At 48.6% G+C, this 14680-nt stretch overlaps 1 protein-coding gene across 1 annotated transcript; it reads left to right on the forward strand.

Annotated features, from left to right (window-relative positions):
- The first annotated feature begins 4108 nt into the window (after positions 1-4108).
- Positions 4109-11014, forward strand: LOC137355912 (RDS/peripherin-like protein xRDS35). The gene is made up of 3 exons (XM_068021538.1): positions 4109-6672; positions 7469-7715; positions 9926-11014. Exons 1-3 carry the CDS (start codon positions 6092-6094, stop codon positions 10148-10150), a joined length of 1053 nt encoding a protein of 350 aa, XP_067877639.1. The 5' UTR covers positions 4109-6091; the 3' UTR covers positions 10151-11014.
- The last annotated feature ends 3666 nt before the right edge of the window (positions 11015-14680 follow it).

A 14680-nucleotide genomic window follows, 5' to 3' on the forward strand; every position in this document is an offset into this window, starting at 1 on the left:
CTCCTCACAGTGAGGTGTTGGTGACGGTTTTTAAGTACCTTTGACATGAAGATAACCACAGCCAGCTTCTACGTCAATGGCAGCAGGGGGTCTCACTGCAGATTTCACAATCTCAGTCCTCAGGGAAGGGACATATGTGGTGAGCTTTCTGCAGGAAACCCACACTGTTCTGAGAGACAAAGCCACCTGGCTCCTAGATTGACAGGGTGGGGTCTACATGAGTCACCTCACCCCCATTTCTAGTGGGGTGGCTATCTTGCTGGCCTCGAATTTTCAGCTGGAATCTTGGGGGTCAAGGAGCTTGTGCAGGGCTGCTTGCTCCACCTCGCCGTTCGCCTGGGTAGTGTGCCACTCCACTTTGTGAACGACTCCAGCACCTTCATGTGGAGGTCAAGGGTCCCGAATCGACCCCGTCTACATTTCGCATGCGTACGTCTCGGTGGCCGCCATGTGGCTGGTGCCATGCTTGGATCACCGCCTGGCGGGGTCCGCCTACTGGCACTTTAACAACCGGCTGCTGGAGGACGAGCGATTCTGAGACTCGTTCCATCGCTCCCAAGCCGACTGGAGAAGGAAGCAGGGGGGGTTCCCCTCCTTGAGGCTACGGTGGGATGTGGGCACGACTCACATCCGTGTCTTCTGTCAGGAGTATGCGAAGGGGTCGACCAAGAGTCATAGAGAAATACAGCACTGAAACAGGTCCTTCGGCCCACCGAGTCTGTGCCTACCATCAGCCATTCATTTATACTTATCTGACATTAATCCCACATTCCCTACCACATCCCCAACTTCCCTCAATTCTCCTACCACTTACCTACACTAGGCAATTTACAATGGCCAATTTACCTATCAATCTGCAAGTCTTTGGCTGTGGGAGGAAACCGGAGCACCCGGCGGAAACCCACGTGGTCACAAGGAGAACTTGCAAACTCCGCACAGCCAGGACCCAGAACCGAACCCGGGTCGCTGGAGCTGTGAGGCTGCGGTGCTAATCACTGCGCCACTGTGCCGCCCAAGAGGCGGGAAGCCGAGATCGGGCCTAGAGAGGGAGGTGCTCAACTTGGAGCCCCGCCTCGGTCATGCTGTCGCAGACCCGGCCCTGTGGCAGGTGTACAAAGAGAGGAAGGGCGCGCTGAGGGACCTGCAGCTCGTAGGGTACCAAGGCGCATACATGAGGTTGCGGATCCAGATCCTGGAAGATTGCAGGCTCCGCTCATGTTGGCGGAGCTGACCGGCGCCCTCCACCAGCTCTTGGGGGGGAAAATCCTCAGGGCTGGAGGGGCTGACTGTGGAGTTCCTCAGGGCGTTCTGGACGTCCTGGGGGACGATTACGCGCGGGTCCTGGGGGAATGCCTGGCGACTGGGGTGATGCCCCGCAGGGTAGTCATCATCCTGCTGCCGAAGAGGGGCAATCTACGCTTGCTTAAAAACTGGCGTCCGGTCTCCCTCCTCAGCACGGATTATAACATCTTTGCCCAGGCTATGTCTACCCACCTGGGCTCCATGCTGGCCCACATGATCCACCCTGACCAGTTCTACACGGTCCTGGGCCGGTTCATCCAGGATAACATCCACCTGGACCGGGACCTGATCCATCTTTCCCAGAGGACTGGTCTGTTGGTTGCCTTTCTTTCCCTTAATCGGAGAAGGCGTTCAACAGGGTGGATCACAAATACCTTTTAGGGACTCTGCGCGCATTTGGACTTGAGCCGAATTTTGTGCCATTCCAAACGGTGCAGAGGGGTTTCCTGTACAGACTGCTCCTGCACACGCTCCACTTCCTCGCCCTCATCAGCCAGCTGGATACGCCCTGGCGGTCTGTGTTGCCACCTGGTGGTGAGGGGAAACCCAGGTGGAGGTCACTCTACGCGGGAGTCTTCCCCCTTTACATTGGGGACCTGGGGTGGAGGGTGCTTCATTGGGCATAAGCAGGTTCATGGACTCCCAGGCCGCCTATAATTTCTGCGGTCTTGTCGAGTCCGTGTTTCATGTATATATGGAATGTGCAAGGTTGCAGCCCCTGTTCGAGTATTTGAAGGGGCTGCTCCTCAGGTTTTGGTTGCACTTCAGCCCCACGCTCCTGATCTTTGGGCACTCGGTGCGGAGGGGGGTGGGCCAGGAGGAGGATCTCGTTGGTCTTCTCCTGGGCCTGGCAGAGGTGTCAATTCACAGGTCCAGGTTGCGGGCCATCGGGGGTCCGTCCGCCCTGATTGCCTGCCCCTCTTCCGTGGTTACGTTCGCGCCCGGGTTTCCCTGGCGAAGGAGCACGCGGTGTCCACCGGTTCTCTTGAGGCCTTCCACGACCGGTGGGCACCTCGGGGGCTGGAGCGCATCATCGATGCCGAGAATGGCATTTTAGTTTGAGTTTTGTTTTATTTATCTGTTTTTAAAAAAGTTATTTATTTAAAATATACATAAAGGGGGCCTGAGGAATAAAGATCGCTTTATATAAAAAAACAGGCTAGATATGGGCGGCACAGTGGTTAGCACCACTGCCTCACAGCTCCACCAACCCGGGTTCAGTTCTGGGTACTGCCTGTGTGGAGTGTGCAAGTTCTCCCTGTGACCGCATGGGTTTCCTCCGGGTGCTTCAGTTTCCTCCCACAGCCAAACACTTGCAGGTTGATAGGTAAATTGGCCATTGTAAACTGCCCCTTGTGTTGGTAGGAGAATGGTGGGGATGTGGTAGGGAATATGGGATTAATGTAGGATTAGTATAAATGGTTGGTTGTTGGTTGGCACAGACTTGTTGGGCCGAAGGGCCTGTTTCTGTGCTGTATCTCTAAATAAAATATAGAGTAAAGCTCCCTCTGCACTTTAAAAAAAAAGAAAAAAATGTGTTAAATAGAAAGCTTTATTGTGCTGTGTTCCAATAAGCTGCCTTAAGTGATCACTACCTACTACACTAATGTGACTATTATTTGTCCCATACTAAACTCTGAGTGTGACCAGTGCTAATTGGTAGCTAGTTTACTGTTGTGGAATTAGATCCTCTTGGAACTCGTTTGAGCCAGGGAATTGAGAATTTTGATCCTTCAGTTAGGGTTAGGTGGGAACCTGGCCATAGGAACTAAAGGCTAATGTCATTATCCACTGTGCCCAGTCTTCGAGAATTTCCTCTAGCATTACACAATAACGTCACTTGGTGTTAAAGTGCTGACAGCCTTTTCCTCAGTTGACGTGCTGGACTGAACATGCAGTTTAATGGTGCCAGTCATGTGACATCATTCAGAGACATTATCTAATCCTTATTACAGGATATGATGTACTGGGCAGAGTCACTGACTTGGTGATCAATGCCACTGGCTCACCATAAACCAATCAGGGCCACAGTGTTGTAGGTCCATGTGACACCATCCAAGCATTATAAAGGGGAAAGAGAGAACAAAGGGACAATTACAAACAAAATGCAACTCCCTTTCAAGATTTGGGGACGCAAAAGATATAGTTCTCCCTCTTACGTCTATCAGAGTGTGTCTGGACTGGTAGAAATTCCTAACCTAAACAGACAAGACATTGAACACGTTGCACAAAGATTGCCGTGGCTCAGTGGGTAGCACTCTGTCTCTCACCTGTGAGTTAGAAGGTCATCAGTCCCACTCCTTGACTCAAACTCATAATCCAGGCTGACACTCCCGATGTAGTCCTGAGGGAGAGCTGTACTATCGGTGGGTCAGTACTGAGGCGGCGCTGCACTGTCAGAGGCCCAGTACTGAGGGAGCGCCGCCCTGTCGGAGGGTCAGTACTGAGGCGGCGCTGCACTGTCGGAGGGTCAGTACTGAGGCGGCGCCGCCCTGTCGGAGGGTCAGTACTGAGGGAGCGCCGCCCTGTCGGAGGGTCAGGACTGAGGGAGCTGCATGTCGGAGGTGCCGTCTTTCAGATGAGACAGATGGGGCGGCACAGTGGTTAGCACCGCAGCCTCACAGCTCCAGCGAACCGGGTTCAATTCTGGGTACTGCCTGTGTGGAGTTTGCAAGTTCTCCCTGTGTCTGCGTGGGTTTCCTCCGGGTGCTCCGGTTTCCTCCCACATGCCAAAGACTTGCAGGTTGATAGGTAAATTGGCCATTATAAATTGCCCCTAGTATAGGTAGGTGGTAGGGAAATATAGGGACAGGTGGGGATGTGGTAGGAATATGGAATTAGTGTAGGATTAGTATAAATGGGTGGTTGATGGTCGGCATAGACTCGGTGGGCCGAAGGGCCTGTTTCAGTGCTGTATCTCTAAACTAAACTAAACTAAACATTAAACTGACACCCCGTCTGCCCTCTCAGGTGAATGTAAAAGATCCCACAGCTATTATTGGAGGAAGAACAGCAATGTTCTCCCCAGTGTCCTGGGGCTAATATTTATCCCCTGATCAACATCACTAAAAACAGATGATCTGATCATTAACACATTGCTTTTTTGTTGATCTTGTGCCTAAATTGGCTGCTACATTTCTTACAAGTGACTACACTTAGAAAAGTATTTCCTTGGCTGTAAAGCGCTTTGGGACATCAGAGTTTGAGAAGGGAATATAGTTCTGTTGGCTGATTATAAATATAGACAGCCTAAGAATGTAGAATGAGTTGAGGAATTCTTCAGACAGCCAACAATCCAGACAGGACAGTCTTAACATCTCAAAACCAAACAGAAGCTCAGTGTTTCTGATCCTGACAGGTTAAACAGTTCTTGGCCCATCTCCAGTTAACATTATCTCACTCAGCCACCACAGAGGGCCAAACTCCATTTACTAGTTACGTTTGTTTTCAGAGATAGAAAGTACACCAGTGACACCTACAGGTGGTAAAGGTACTGCAGGCACCAAGTTTCACATAAAAGGTGGGAATTGATTTAAATGCACGTTTCTCCTCAGGTAAGACTTGCATTTCTCTAGCCCCTTTCCCAGACATATAAAGTGCTTTACAGCCAAGGAAGTACTTTTTTTGAAGTGCAGTCACTGTTGTAATGTAGGAAACGTGGCAGCCAATTTGCGCACAGCAAGATGCCACAACAGAAATGGGATAATGACCAGATCATCTGTTTTTAGGTTGAGTGGTAAATATTGGCTCCCGGACACCGGGGAGAACTGCCCTGCTCCACTTCCAGTGGTGGAGATGGGATCTTTTTATGTCCACCTGAGAGTGCAAATTACCTGGTCATTTATTCTACTGCGGTTCCTGGGATTGTGCTGTGCGCAAACTGCCTGCCTACATTACAACAGTGACAACACTTCAAGAAAGTACTTCAGTGGCTGTAAAGCGTTTTAGGACATCCTGAGGTGGTGAAAGGTGCGATATTTTCTTTTCATTGTTGTCCAGGACACAGTAGTATTTTATTATTCATTCTCTGGCGTGGGCATCACCGGCAAGGCTGGCCCATTTATTGCCCATCTTTAATTACCAATTTGTTTTAACAACTGAATAGTTTGCTTGGCCACTGGAGAGGACAGTATGAGTCAACCACATTGGTATGGGACTGGAGTCACCTATAGGCACAGGCTGAGTCAGGACAACAGGTTATCTGCCTTCATTATTGAACCAGTTGGGTTTTAACGACAGACTAATAAATTCCCAATTCATTGATTTCAGTTTCACACCATGCCCTGAGTGAGATTTAAACCCACAACCTCTGGGTTGCTCGCCCAGTCCCATAACCACTACACTCATGTCCCCTGTTTAGCAATATACTTTCTCACGTATAAGCTGAGACACAGATAGCAGACAGTGGATTATCACTGGGCATATTACAGGACTACACGAGAGGTATTAAAGAATTATAAATGCTGATTAAGCTGGCTCACAGGTGACATTGAGACTCTAGTTGCTGATTTGGACAATTGGCTCTTAGTTTTTATTGGCAGGACACTGGTACTAAATCAGAGCTTTACGACCTGGTATTTGGGAGATTAGGTTAAACCTTCTCTCTCGATTTCCCCTCAACTCCCTGCAGGTAACAGTACAGCTCCGTGATGGGAGAGCAGGTTAGGGCTGTAGCAGTCGAGCCTATCTGATTTGATCGCGTTGCAAACCTCTCTTCCCCACCATACTCCTCCTCTCTCTATAGAGAGAGAGAGTCCACAGATTGGTTGGTGCAGAGACCACCACAGACATGGTCCTGTTCAAAGTGAAATTCACCTTCCAAAAACGTGTGCAGTTGGCACAATCCCTATGGATGCTCTGTTGGTTTTCAGTCCTTGCTGGTGCCCTCACTTTCGCATTGGGAATCTACCTCAAGTGCGAACTCAAGAGACGGAGTGAGGTGATGGATAACACTGACATCCACCTTGTTCCCAACACCCTTATCTTGGTGGGGCTCCTGTCCACCCTCATCAATTTCAGCGGGGTCAAGATATGCAACGACTCGCTGGATCTGGCCAAATTCCCCCGATGGAAGGGTTACGTGGAGCCCTACCTGATCTTTTCCTTCCTCTTCACCTTCCTCATGCTGTTTGCCTCACTCTTGAGCTACTTCATGAGGGGCAACCTTGACGCTTCACTGAAGATTGGGCTAAAGAACGGAATCCGCTTTTACAAGGACACAGACACCCCGGGCAGATGCTATCAGAAGAGGACCATAGACCACATCCAGATGGAGTTCCAGTGCTGTGGGAACAACAACTACAGGGACTGGTTTGAGGTGCAGTGGATCAGTAACCGATACCTGGACTTCAACAACAGGGAAGTGAGAGAGTAAGTTCCAACAAAGGGCACAGACTTGAAACATTAACTCTGTTTCTTTCTCCACAGATGCTGCCAGACCTGCTGAGAGTTTGCAGCAGTTTCTGTTTTTATTACAAGGATTTCTTTCTGACATGACTCCTTGTTGTGTCAATGTTTTCTTTTACAGTTCTCCGCCCCCACCCCCCCACCCTTGTATTCCCTCCAGTATAGAAGATTAAGGGGTGATCTAATCGAAGTGTTTAAGATGATTAAAGGAGTTGATAGGATAGAGACAGAGAGAAACGATTTCCTCTTGTGGTGGTGGGGGGTTGGGGGGGTCGTCCAGAACAAGGGGTAAGAACCTTAACATTAGAGCCAGGCTGTTCAGGGGTGATGTCAGGAAACACTTCTTCACCCAAAGGGGAGTGGAAATCTGGAACTCTCTCCCCCAAAAAGCTACTGAGGCCGGGGGTCAATTGAAAATTTCCAAACTGGGATTGATAGATTTTTGTCACATTGAATTTACAGCACAGAAAACAGGCCATTCAGCCCAACAGGTCCATATCAGCTTCATCTCACCCTATCAGCATATCCTGCTATTGTTTTCACCCTCATGCACTTGTATAGCTTCTCCTTAAATAAATGCTTAGGTAAGAATATTACAGGATTACGGAGCAAATATAGATGGAGTTAAGATACAGATCAGTCATGATCTAATTGAATGGCAGAGAAGGCTCGAGGGGCCAAATGGCCTTCTCCTGCTCCTATGTTCAGTGTGAATAGCCCCTCCCTCTATGCAAACTAACTCTTTTTAATGTGGTTTCAGTCGCATTAAGAGCAACGTGGATGGCAGGTACCTGATAGATGGTGTCCCCTTTAGTTGCTGCAACCCCAACTCCCCTCGGCCCTGCATCCAGCATCAAATCAACAACAACTCCGCACACTTCAACTATGAAGTCCAGACTGAGGAGCTGAACCTGTGGATGACAGGATGTCGAGAGGCTCTTCTCAGCTACTACACAGGCATGATGGCGACCATTGGAACAAGCGTGCTGCTCTGCTACATCACGCAGGTGAGGACCACTCTCTGTTGTTTACCCGTCCTGCACCCTCTCCCCATTTCCCTTTTGAGTGTTGCCCTATTCCAGGTTGCGAGTGAGGAGCCCCTCCACCAATGCTAGGAGAAGGCTGGAGCGCCGGAACTATCCCTGGATGTCTTGTTTTCTCATTGTACATCTGTGGGAGACATGCCTCTCCTCCTCATGCCATCCTGCTGAGAGTATGTTGAGGAAACGTTGAGGTTGAGTTTGTTTTCACATACTCACTAGATAAAATGATGACCCTTGTTGGGATGGATTCAATCCAATGGAAGTGCTTGCCCATCAGTGAGATGGGTCGGGGAGATGTCTCCCCATTTCATTGCTTGATCACAAGACTGTATCAAATCAACATTTAGATTTTTTTCTTTCATACATTCCCGGGATGTGTTTGTCATTGGCAAGACTGGAATTTAATGCCCATCGTTAGTTTCCCCCGACTGCCAGGCCACTTCAGAGAGCAGTTAAGAATCAACCACGGGACAGGAGTTGCCTATAGCCCCAGACTGGGTAAGGATGACAGGTGCCCCTTCCTAAAGGGACATTAGTGAATCAGTTGGGTTTTTACATCAATCCATCAGCTTCATGGTCACTCTTACTGATCCCAGATTTTTAAAAAAAGGGCGGCACAGTGGTGCAGTGGTTAGCACCCCAGCCTCACAGCTCCAGCGACCCGGGTTCAATTCTGGGTACTGCCTGTGTGGAGTTTGCAAGTTCTCCCTGTGACCGTGTGGGTTTTCGCCGGGTGCTCCGGTTTCCTCCCACAGCCAAAGACTTGCAGGTTGATAGGTAAATTGGCCATTATAAATTGCCCCTAGTATAGGTAGGTGGTAGGGGAATATAGGGACAGGTGGGGATGTGGTAGGGATATGGGATTATTGTGGGATTAGTATAAATGGGTGGTTGATGGTCGGCACAGACTCGGTGGGCCGAAGGACCTGTTTCAGTGCTGTATCTCTAAATAAAATAAAATTCTCAAAGTGACCTGGTGGAATTTGAACTCACTCAAGTTTTCTGAATTACTAGACTGATAATGTCACCACTACATTCCTATACCCACTAAAGACTGCAGATGCAAATCCTCCCTTTGACGCGTTCCTCTTCCTCCTTGTGTCCTGTGTTTTGATCAGGATTCAGTGCACTGTCTCCAATCTTAGTTTTGAAATTTTCAATTGACCCCCAGTCTCAACAGCATTTTGTGGGAGAGAGTTCCAGATTTCCACTCCCCTTTGTGTAAAGAAGTGCTTCCTGACATCACCCCTCAACGGCCCGGCTCTAATTTTAAAGTTTTGCCCCCTTGTTCTGGACTCCACCAACACCCCCTCCCACCCCACCTCCCAGAGGAAATAATTTCTCTCTGTCAAATCCTTTTAATCATCTTAAACCCCTCGATTAGATCACCCCTTAATCTTCTACACTCGAGTGAATACAAGCCCAGTCTATGCAACCTGTCCTCGGAATTTAACCCTTTTATCCCCGCGATCATTCGGGTGAATCTGCACTGCACCCTCTCCAAAGCCAATATCTCCTTTCTGAAGTGTGGTGCCCAGATTTCAATACTGTTACTCCAGATGGGGTCTGTCCAGAGCTTTGTACAACTGTAGCATAAATTTCTCCTATTTGTATTCCAGCCCTTTCGAGATAAAGATTAGCTTTTTGATTACTTTTTGTACCTGTCCATGAGCTTTTAGTGATTTGTGTACATGGACACCTAAATCCTTCTGCTCCTCCACATTTCCTACTCTCTCACCTTTAACAAAATATTACAATTTGTCTTTCTCAGATCCAACCTAACCTCACAGTGCCCATGTTGAAATAGTTTTCTACACTCAATTAATCTGTGTCCTTTTGCAATTTCCTGTTCCCATCCCCACAACTCACTCTGCTTTTTAACTTAATGCCATCTGCAAATCTGGATAAACAACTCTCTATTCCTTCATCCAAGTCATTGATAAAAATGGTGAAAAGCTGAGGCCCCAGTAGAGATCTCACTGTGCTAATCAGAAAATGAACCTTTTATCCCGCCTCTGTCTCCTAACCCCCAACCAATCACTGAGCCACATCGCCAGGTTACCTTCAAATGTGACCTGCTATATCCCTGCCTTTCACCTGATGAGGTAGATTATTCTGCTGCTGTATTGTAAATCTCTGATGCTGGGGTTCTTGTTTATTTTGTATGTCTGTAGCTCGGTGTGTTGACTGGACTGCGCTACCTCAGCATAGCGACAGAGGCCGTTGTGGAGCAGGAGAATCCTGAATGTGACTCTGAGGGGTACCTGCTGGAGAAGGGGCCGATGGAGACAGTGTACGCCAGTGCCAAGGCATTGAAGGCCAAGTTCACCTTTAACCAGGTGCAGACGGAGCCAACAGTAACCGAAGCAACAACAGAGGGGAATAAAACGGATAAATAGACATTTTCCAATCAGGAGAAGCGGCGGCTTGTGGGTTACAGAGGTGATTATCGGACGTAGCTGACATCTAATGTTAAATCTCTGATTTGATTTTACGCAGTACTGCAATCTTCCTCCAGCATTCACCCACTCACTGCTCTGGGGGCTGTGACCCTTAACCCTAGCGGCCCTGCAGCCTCAGTACCCTGCCTCAGGCCAATACACAGGGCCCCCACTTCCCAAACGCAAACTCTTCCCTCACATTGGCTTTCATCAACATTAACACTGTACCTCTCCCCTGTGTGTTGCAGTATTAGCACCTGACCTTTCACCCTCGGGACCTAGATTCAAATCAATACCTGATGAGATACCTAGGGTAGTCAACTTTGGTTAGACGTATTCCTGGAGGGTTTCATATGACATGACCTCCCGCTTCACCCAATAAAACACCCTTTATATCCGACTGCAACATCTAATAACTGGAAGTGTTCAAAGAAATTGAAGAAACCTTGTCATTCTTTTAAATGCCCCTATGATTTTTCTTCTGGGTTTGATCTCAGCAGCGTCCGGGAGATTAATCTTCAATTTCTGGAGACTCCAGGGAAATCCTGGAGGGTTGGCAGCCCCTGGATGCTCCCTCAGCAAGGGGAGGAGGCCTTTACTGACACTCAAAATGGCTGCCTGGATGACCAGTCATGCAATTAAAATGGCTTCCCTCAGTCTGAGAAAGCAGGTGAAAGGATAAAGAGGGGAAGATTGGACTCTGTTCAGTGTTAACTCTGTAGTGGTTCTCTGCAGCTCTGCTGCCAAACTATAATCTGTAGCCATAACTTAATAAACCAAAGTAAGCAAGACAATCCTGAAATAAAGGTCTGATAAGAGGACCTCCAAATGTTAAGAATATTATTTATCAAAACATTTCGGGATAAAACATGGGTCTCTCAACAACAAAAATTTTCATTTATTATAGCAGCTTTAGAGTCATTTACAGCACAGAAGGTGGCCATTCAGCCCATCATTAATGTAGTAAAACATCCCAAGCCACTTCACAGGAGCGTTATCAAGCAAAGTTTGACACTGAGCCATATAAGGAGATATTAGGACAGGGATCTTGGTGGAAGAGGTCAGTTTTAAGGAGGGTCTTGAAGGAGGAGAGGGAGGAGGAAAGGTTTAAGGAGGGAATTACAGAGCTTGGGGCCCAGGCAGTTGCAGACACAACCACCAATGGTGGAGCGATGGAAATCGGGGATGCTCAAGAGGCTAGAATTGGAGGAGTGCAGAGGGTTGGAGGAGATTAGAGAGATAGGGAGTCAGAAAGTTGTTATGGCACTGAAGAAGGCCATTTGTCCCATCGAGTCCGTGCCAGCTCTCTGTAGAGCAATCCAGTCAGTCCCATTGTTTTCACTCGATCCCCATAGCCCTGCAAGTTTATTTCTCTCAAGTGCCCATCCAATTTCCTTTTGAAATCATTGATTGTCTCTGCTTCCACCACCCTCATAGGCAGCAAGGTCATTACCACTCTGTGTAAACAAGGTTCTTTCTCACATTTCCACCCTGCATCTATTGCCAAAACTGCACTGTAATGATTCTGTGTCCCCTAGTCCTTGTACCATCAGCTAATGGGAAGTGCTTGCCTTTGTTTACTTTATCTAAATCTGTCATAATCTTGTACACTTCTATCAAATCTCCCCACAATCTCCTTTGCTCCACGGAGAACAACCCCAGCTTTTCCAACCTAACCTTGTAACTAAAATCCCTCATCCCTGGAACCATTCTGGTAAATCTCCTCTGCAACCCAGTGGTGCAGTGGTTAGCACCGCAGCCTCACAGCTCCAGGGACCCGGGTTCGATTCCGGGTACTGCCTGTGTGGAGTTTGCAAGTTCTCCCTGTGTCTGCGTGGGTTTTCTCCGGGTGCTCCGGTTTCCTCCCACAAGCCAAAAGACTTGCAGGTTGATAGGTAAATTGGCTATTATAAATTGTCACTAGTATAGTGGTAGGGAAATATAGGGACAGGTGGGGATGTGGTAGGAATATGGGATTAGTGTAGGATTAGTATAAATGGGTGGTTGATGTTCGGCACAGACTCGGTGGGCCGAAGGGCCTGTTTCAGTGCTGTATCTCTAATCTAATCTAATCTAAAACCTCTCAAGGACCCTCACATCCTTCCGAAAGTAGGAGGGGTGAGGCCATGGAGGGATTTGAACAGGAGAATGAGGATTTTAAAATTGAGGTACTGCTAGATCGGGAGCCAGGGTAGGTCAGCGAACACAGGAGTGACGGGTGAACAGGACTTGGTGCAAGTCTGGATTCAGTATCTTCATTATTTTTTAACCAACATGTGAGGGATCACTGATATAAACAAAAAGAGTAAACCAATAACTGAGTGCAGCAGACTAAAGATGTTTGTGGACTTAGCAATAGTTTAAAACTGTGCATTATTATGCACAATACCCGGTCAGTTATTTAGAGCAATGTGACCCTCTCAGATAGGTAATCCCTTTAACTAATGCTGACCGAATCAATCAGGAGTGCATGACCGGATTAATCTGTTTCCACTGCCAAACTTAGCTTGATTCAGACCTGGATTTTATGCTTCGAACCAGGTTTCTGCAGGAACCCACGGGTTAAAAGAAAACTCAGGTAGCGAGAGGTATTTCATCGCTAGTTCTGATGACGGCATCCAGTCTCTCTCTTCCAGAGGTTGACTGACTTTTCTATGCATCCTGTTTCTGATTCACAAACTTTATCTCAGTTTGACTTTTTCCTGAAGGTTATATTATATGACCTCCCAGCTCCAACCACCTCCCCCAATCAAACAGCCTTTACCCCTCCATCTCCAATACATTAATAGTTAACAAAATGCACAATTGCTTTTTTAATGCCTCTCTGAGTCAGAAAGTCATGAATACTACTCCATCTCCAGAGAAGTCAGTCCTTATCCAGGTCGACACTCCCAGCTCCAGTACTGAGGGAGTGCTGCACTGTCAGAAGGTCAGTACTGAGGGAGTGCTACACTGTCAGAAGGTCAGTACTAAGGGAGTGCTGCACTGTCAGAAGGTCAGTACTGAGGGAGTGCTGCACTGTCAAATGGTCAGTACTGAGGGAGTGCTACACTGTCAGAAGGTCAGTACTGAGGGAGTGCTGCACTGTCAAATGGTCAGTACTGAGGGAGTGCTACACTGTCAGAAGGTCAGTACTGAGGGAGTGCTACACTGTCAGAAGGTCAGTACTGAGGGAGTGCTGCACTGTCAGAAGGTCAGTACTGAGGGAGTGCTACACTGTCAAATGGTCAGTACTGAGGGAGTGCTACACTGTCGGAAGGTCAGTACTGAGGGAGTGCTGCACTGTCGGTGGGTCAGTACTGAGGGAGTGCCGCACTGTCGGTGGGTCAGTACTGAGGGAGTGCCGCACTGTCGGAGGGTCAGTACTGAGGGAGTGCCGCACTGTCGGAGGGTCAGTACTGAGGGAGTGCCGCACTGTCGGAGGGTCAGTACTGAGGGAGTGCCGCACTGTCGGAGGGTCAGTACTGAGGGAGTGCCGCACTGTCGGAGGGTCAGTACTGAGGGAGTGCCGCACTGTCGGAGGGTCAGTACTGAGGGAGTGCCGCACTGTCGGAGGGTCAGTACTGAGGGAGTGCCGCACTGTCGGAGGGTCAGTACTGAGGGAGTGCCGCACTGTCGGAGGGTCAGTACTGAGGGAGTGCCGCACTGTCGGAGGGTCAGTACTGAGGGAGTGCCGCACTGTCGGCGGGTCAGTACTGAGGGAGTGCCGCACTGTCGGAGGGTCAGTACTGAGGGAGTGCCGCACTGTTGAAGGTGCCACCTTTTGGATGAGATAGTAAAATGAGGCCCTCTGACTTTTCAGGTGAATGTAAAAGATTCCATGGCCACTATTGGAAGAGCAGGGGAGTTCTCCCCGCTGTCCTGGGGCCAATATTAATCCCTCAACCAACATCACTAAATGTATTCATTATCACATTGCTGTTTGTGGCATCTTTTAAAGCGGCAGCAGGGGGCGGTGGGGGGGAGGGTGGATAGAAAAGAGATCATATGAGAAATCATTTGGCACTTTCCCCGTTCCCCACCTGGTGCGGTATTGAGTCACAAATTCTTTAAAAAACCCAGAGTCAATTCCTGGTCTGTGCCAAGTATACAAGGCTCCAACTGAGGAGGTTATGGGTGCGCTGTGATTGGCCTCCGTGCCTTTGGATGGGGATGGAGGAACAATTAGGTTTGCTGCTTTCATTTACCCCCAGCACTGGTTAGCACTTGTGTGTGTGTGACAGGGTCAGAGCCAAGGAGCTTATTGTGTGTTGAAATGAGAATTCTTTTTCTGGGGTGGATGGCCCTATTAAACAAATCAATGATTTTGTTTTTATGTTTCCAACTGTGGCACCATAAACTGCTGGAGGTGGGAGGGAGCAGTTTATTGTTTCTGTCCTTTCAAACTGGGCCAGTGCACAATGGCTTGTTCAGCAAGATCAGGATTGGTGTGGGGGCAGTGAAAGAGCTGTGTGCCAGCCTGAGCCCAGGCAAAGGAGATCATGTCTG

The sequence above is a fragment of the Heterodontus francisci genome, chromosome 44 (genome assembly GCF_036365525.1).
Source record: "Heterodontus francisci isolate sHetFra1 chromosome 44, sHetFra1.hap1, whole genome shotgun sequence".
Lineage (NCBI taxonomy): Eukaryota > Metazoa > Chordata > Chondrichthyes > Heterodontiformes > Heterodontidae > Heterodontus > Heterodontus francisci.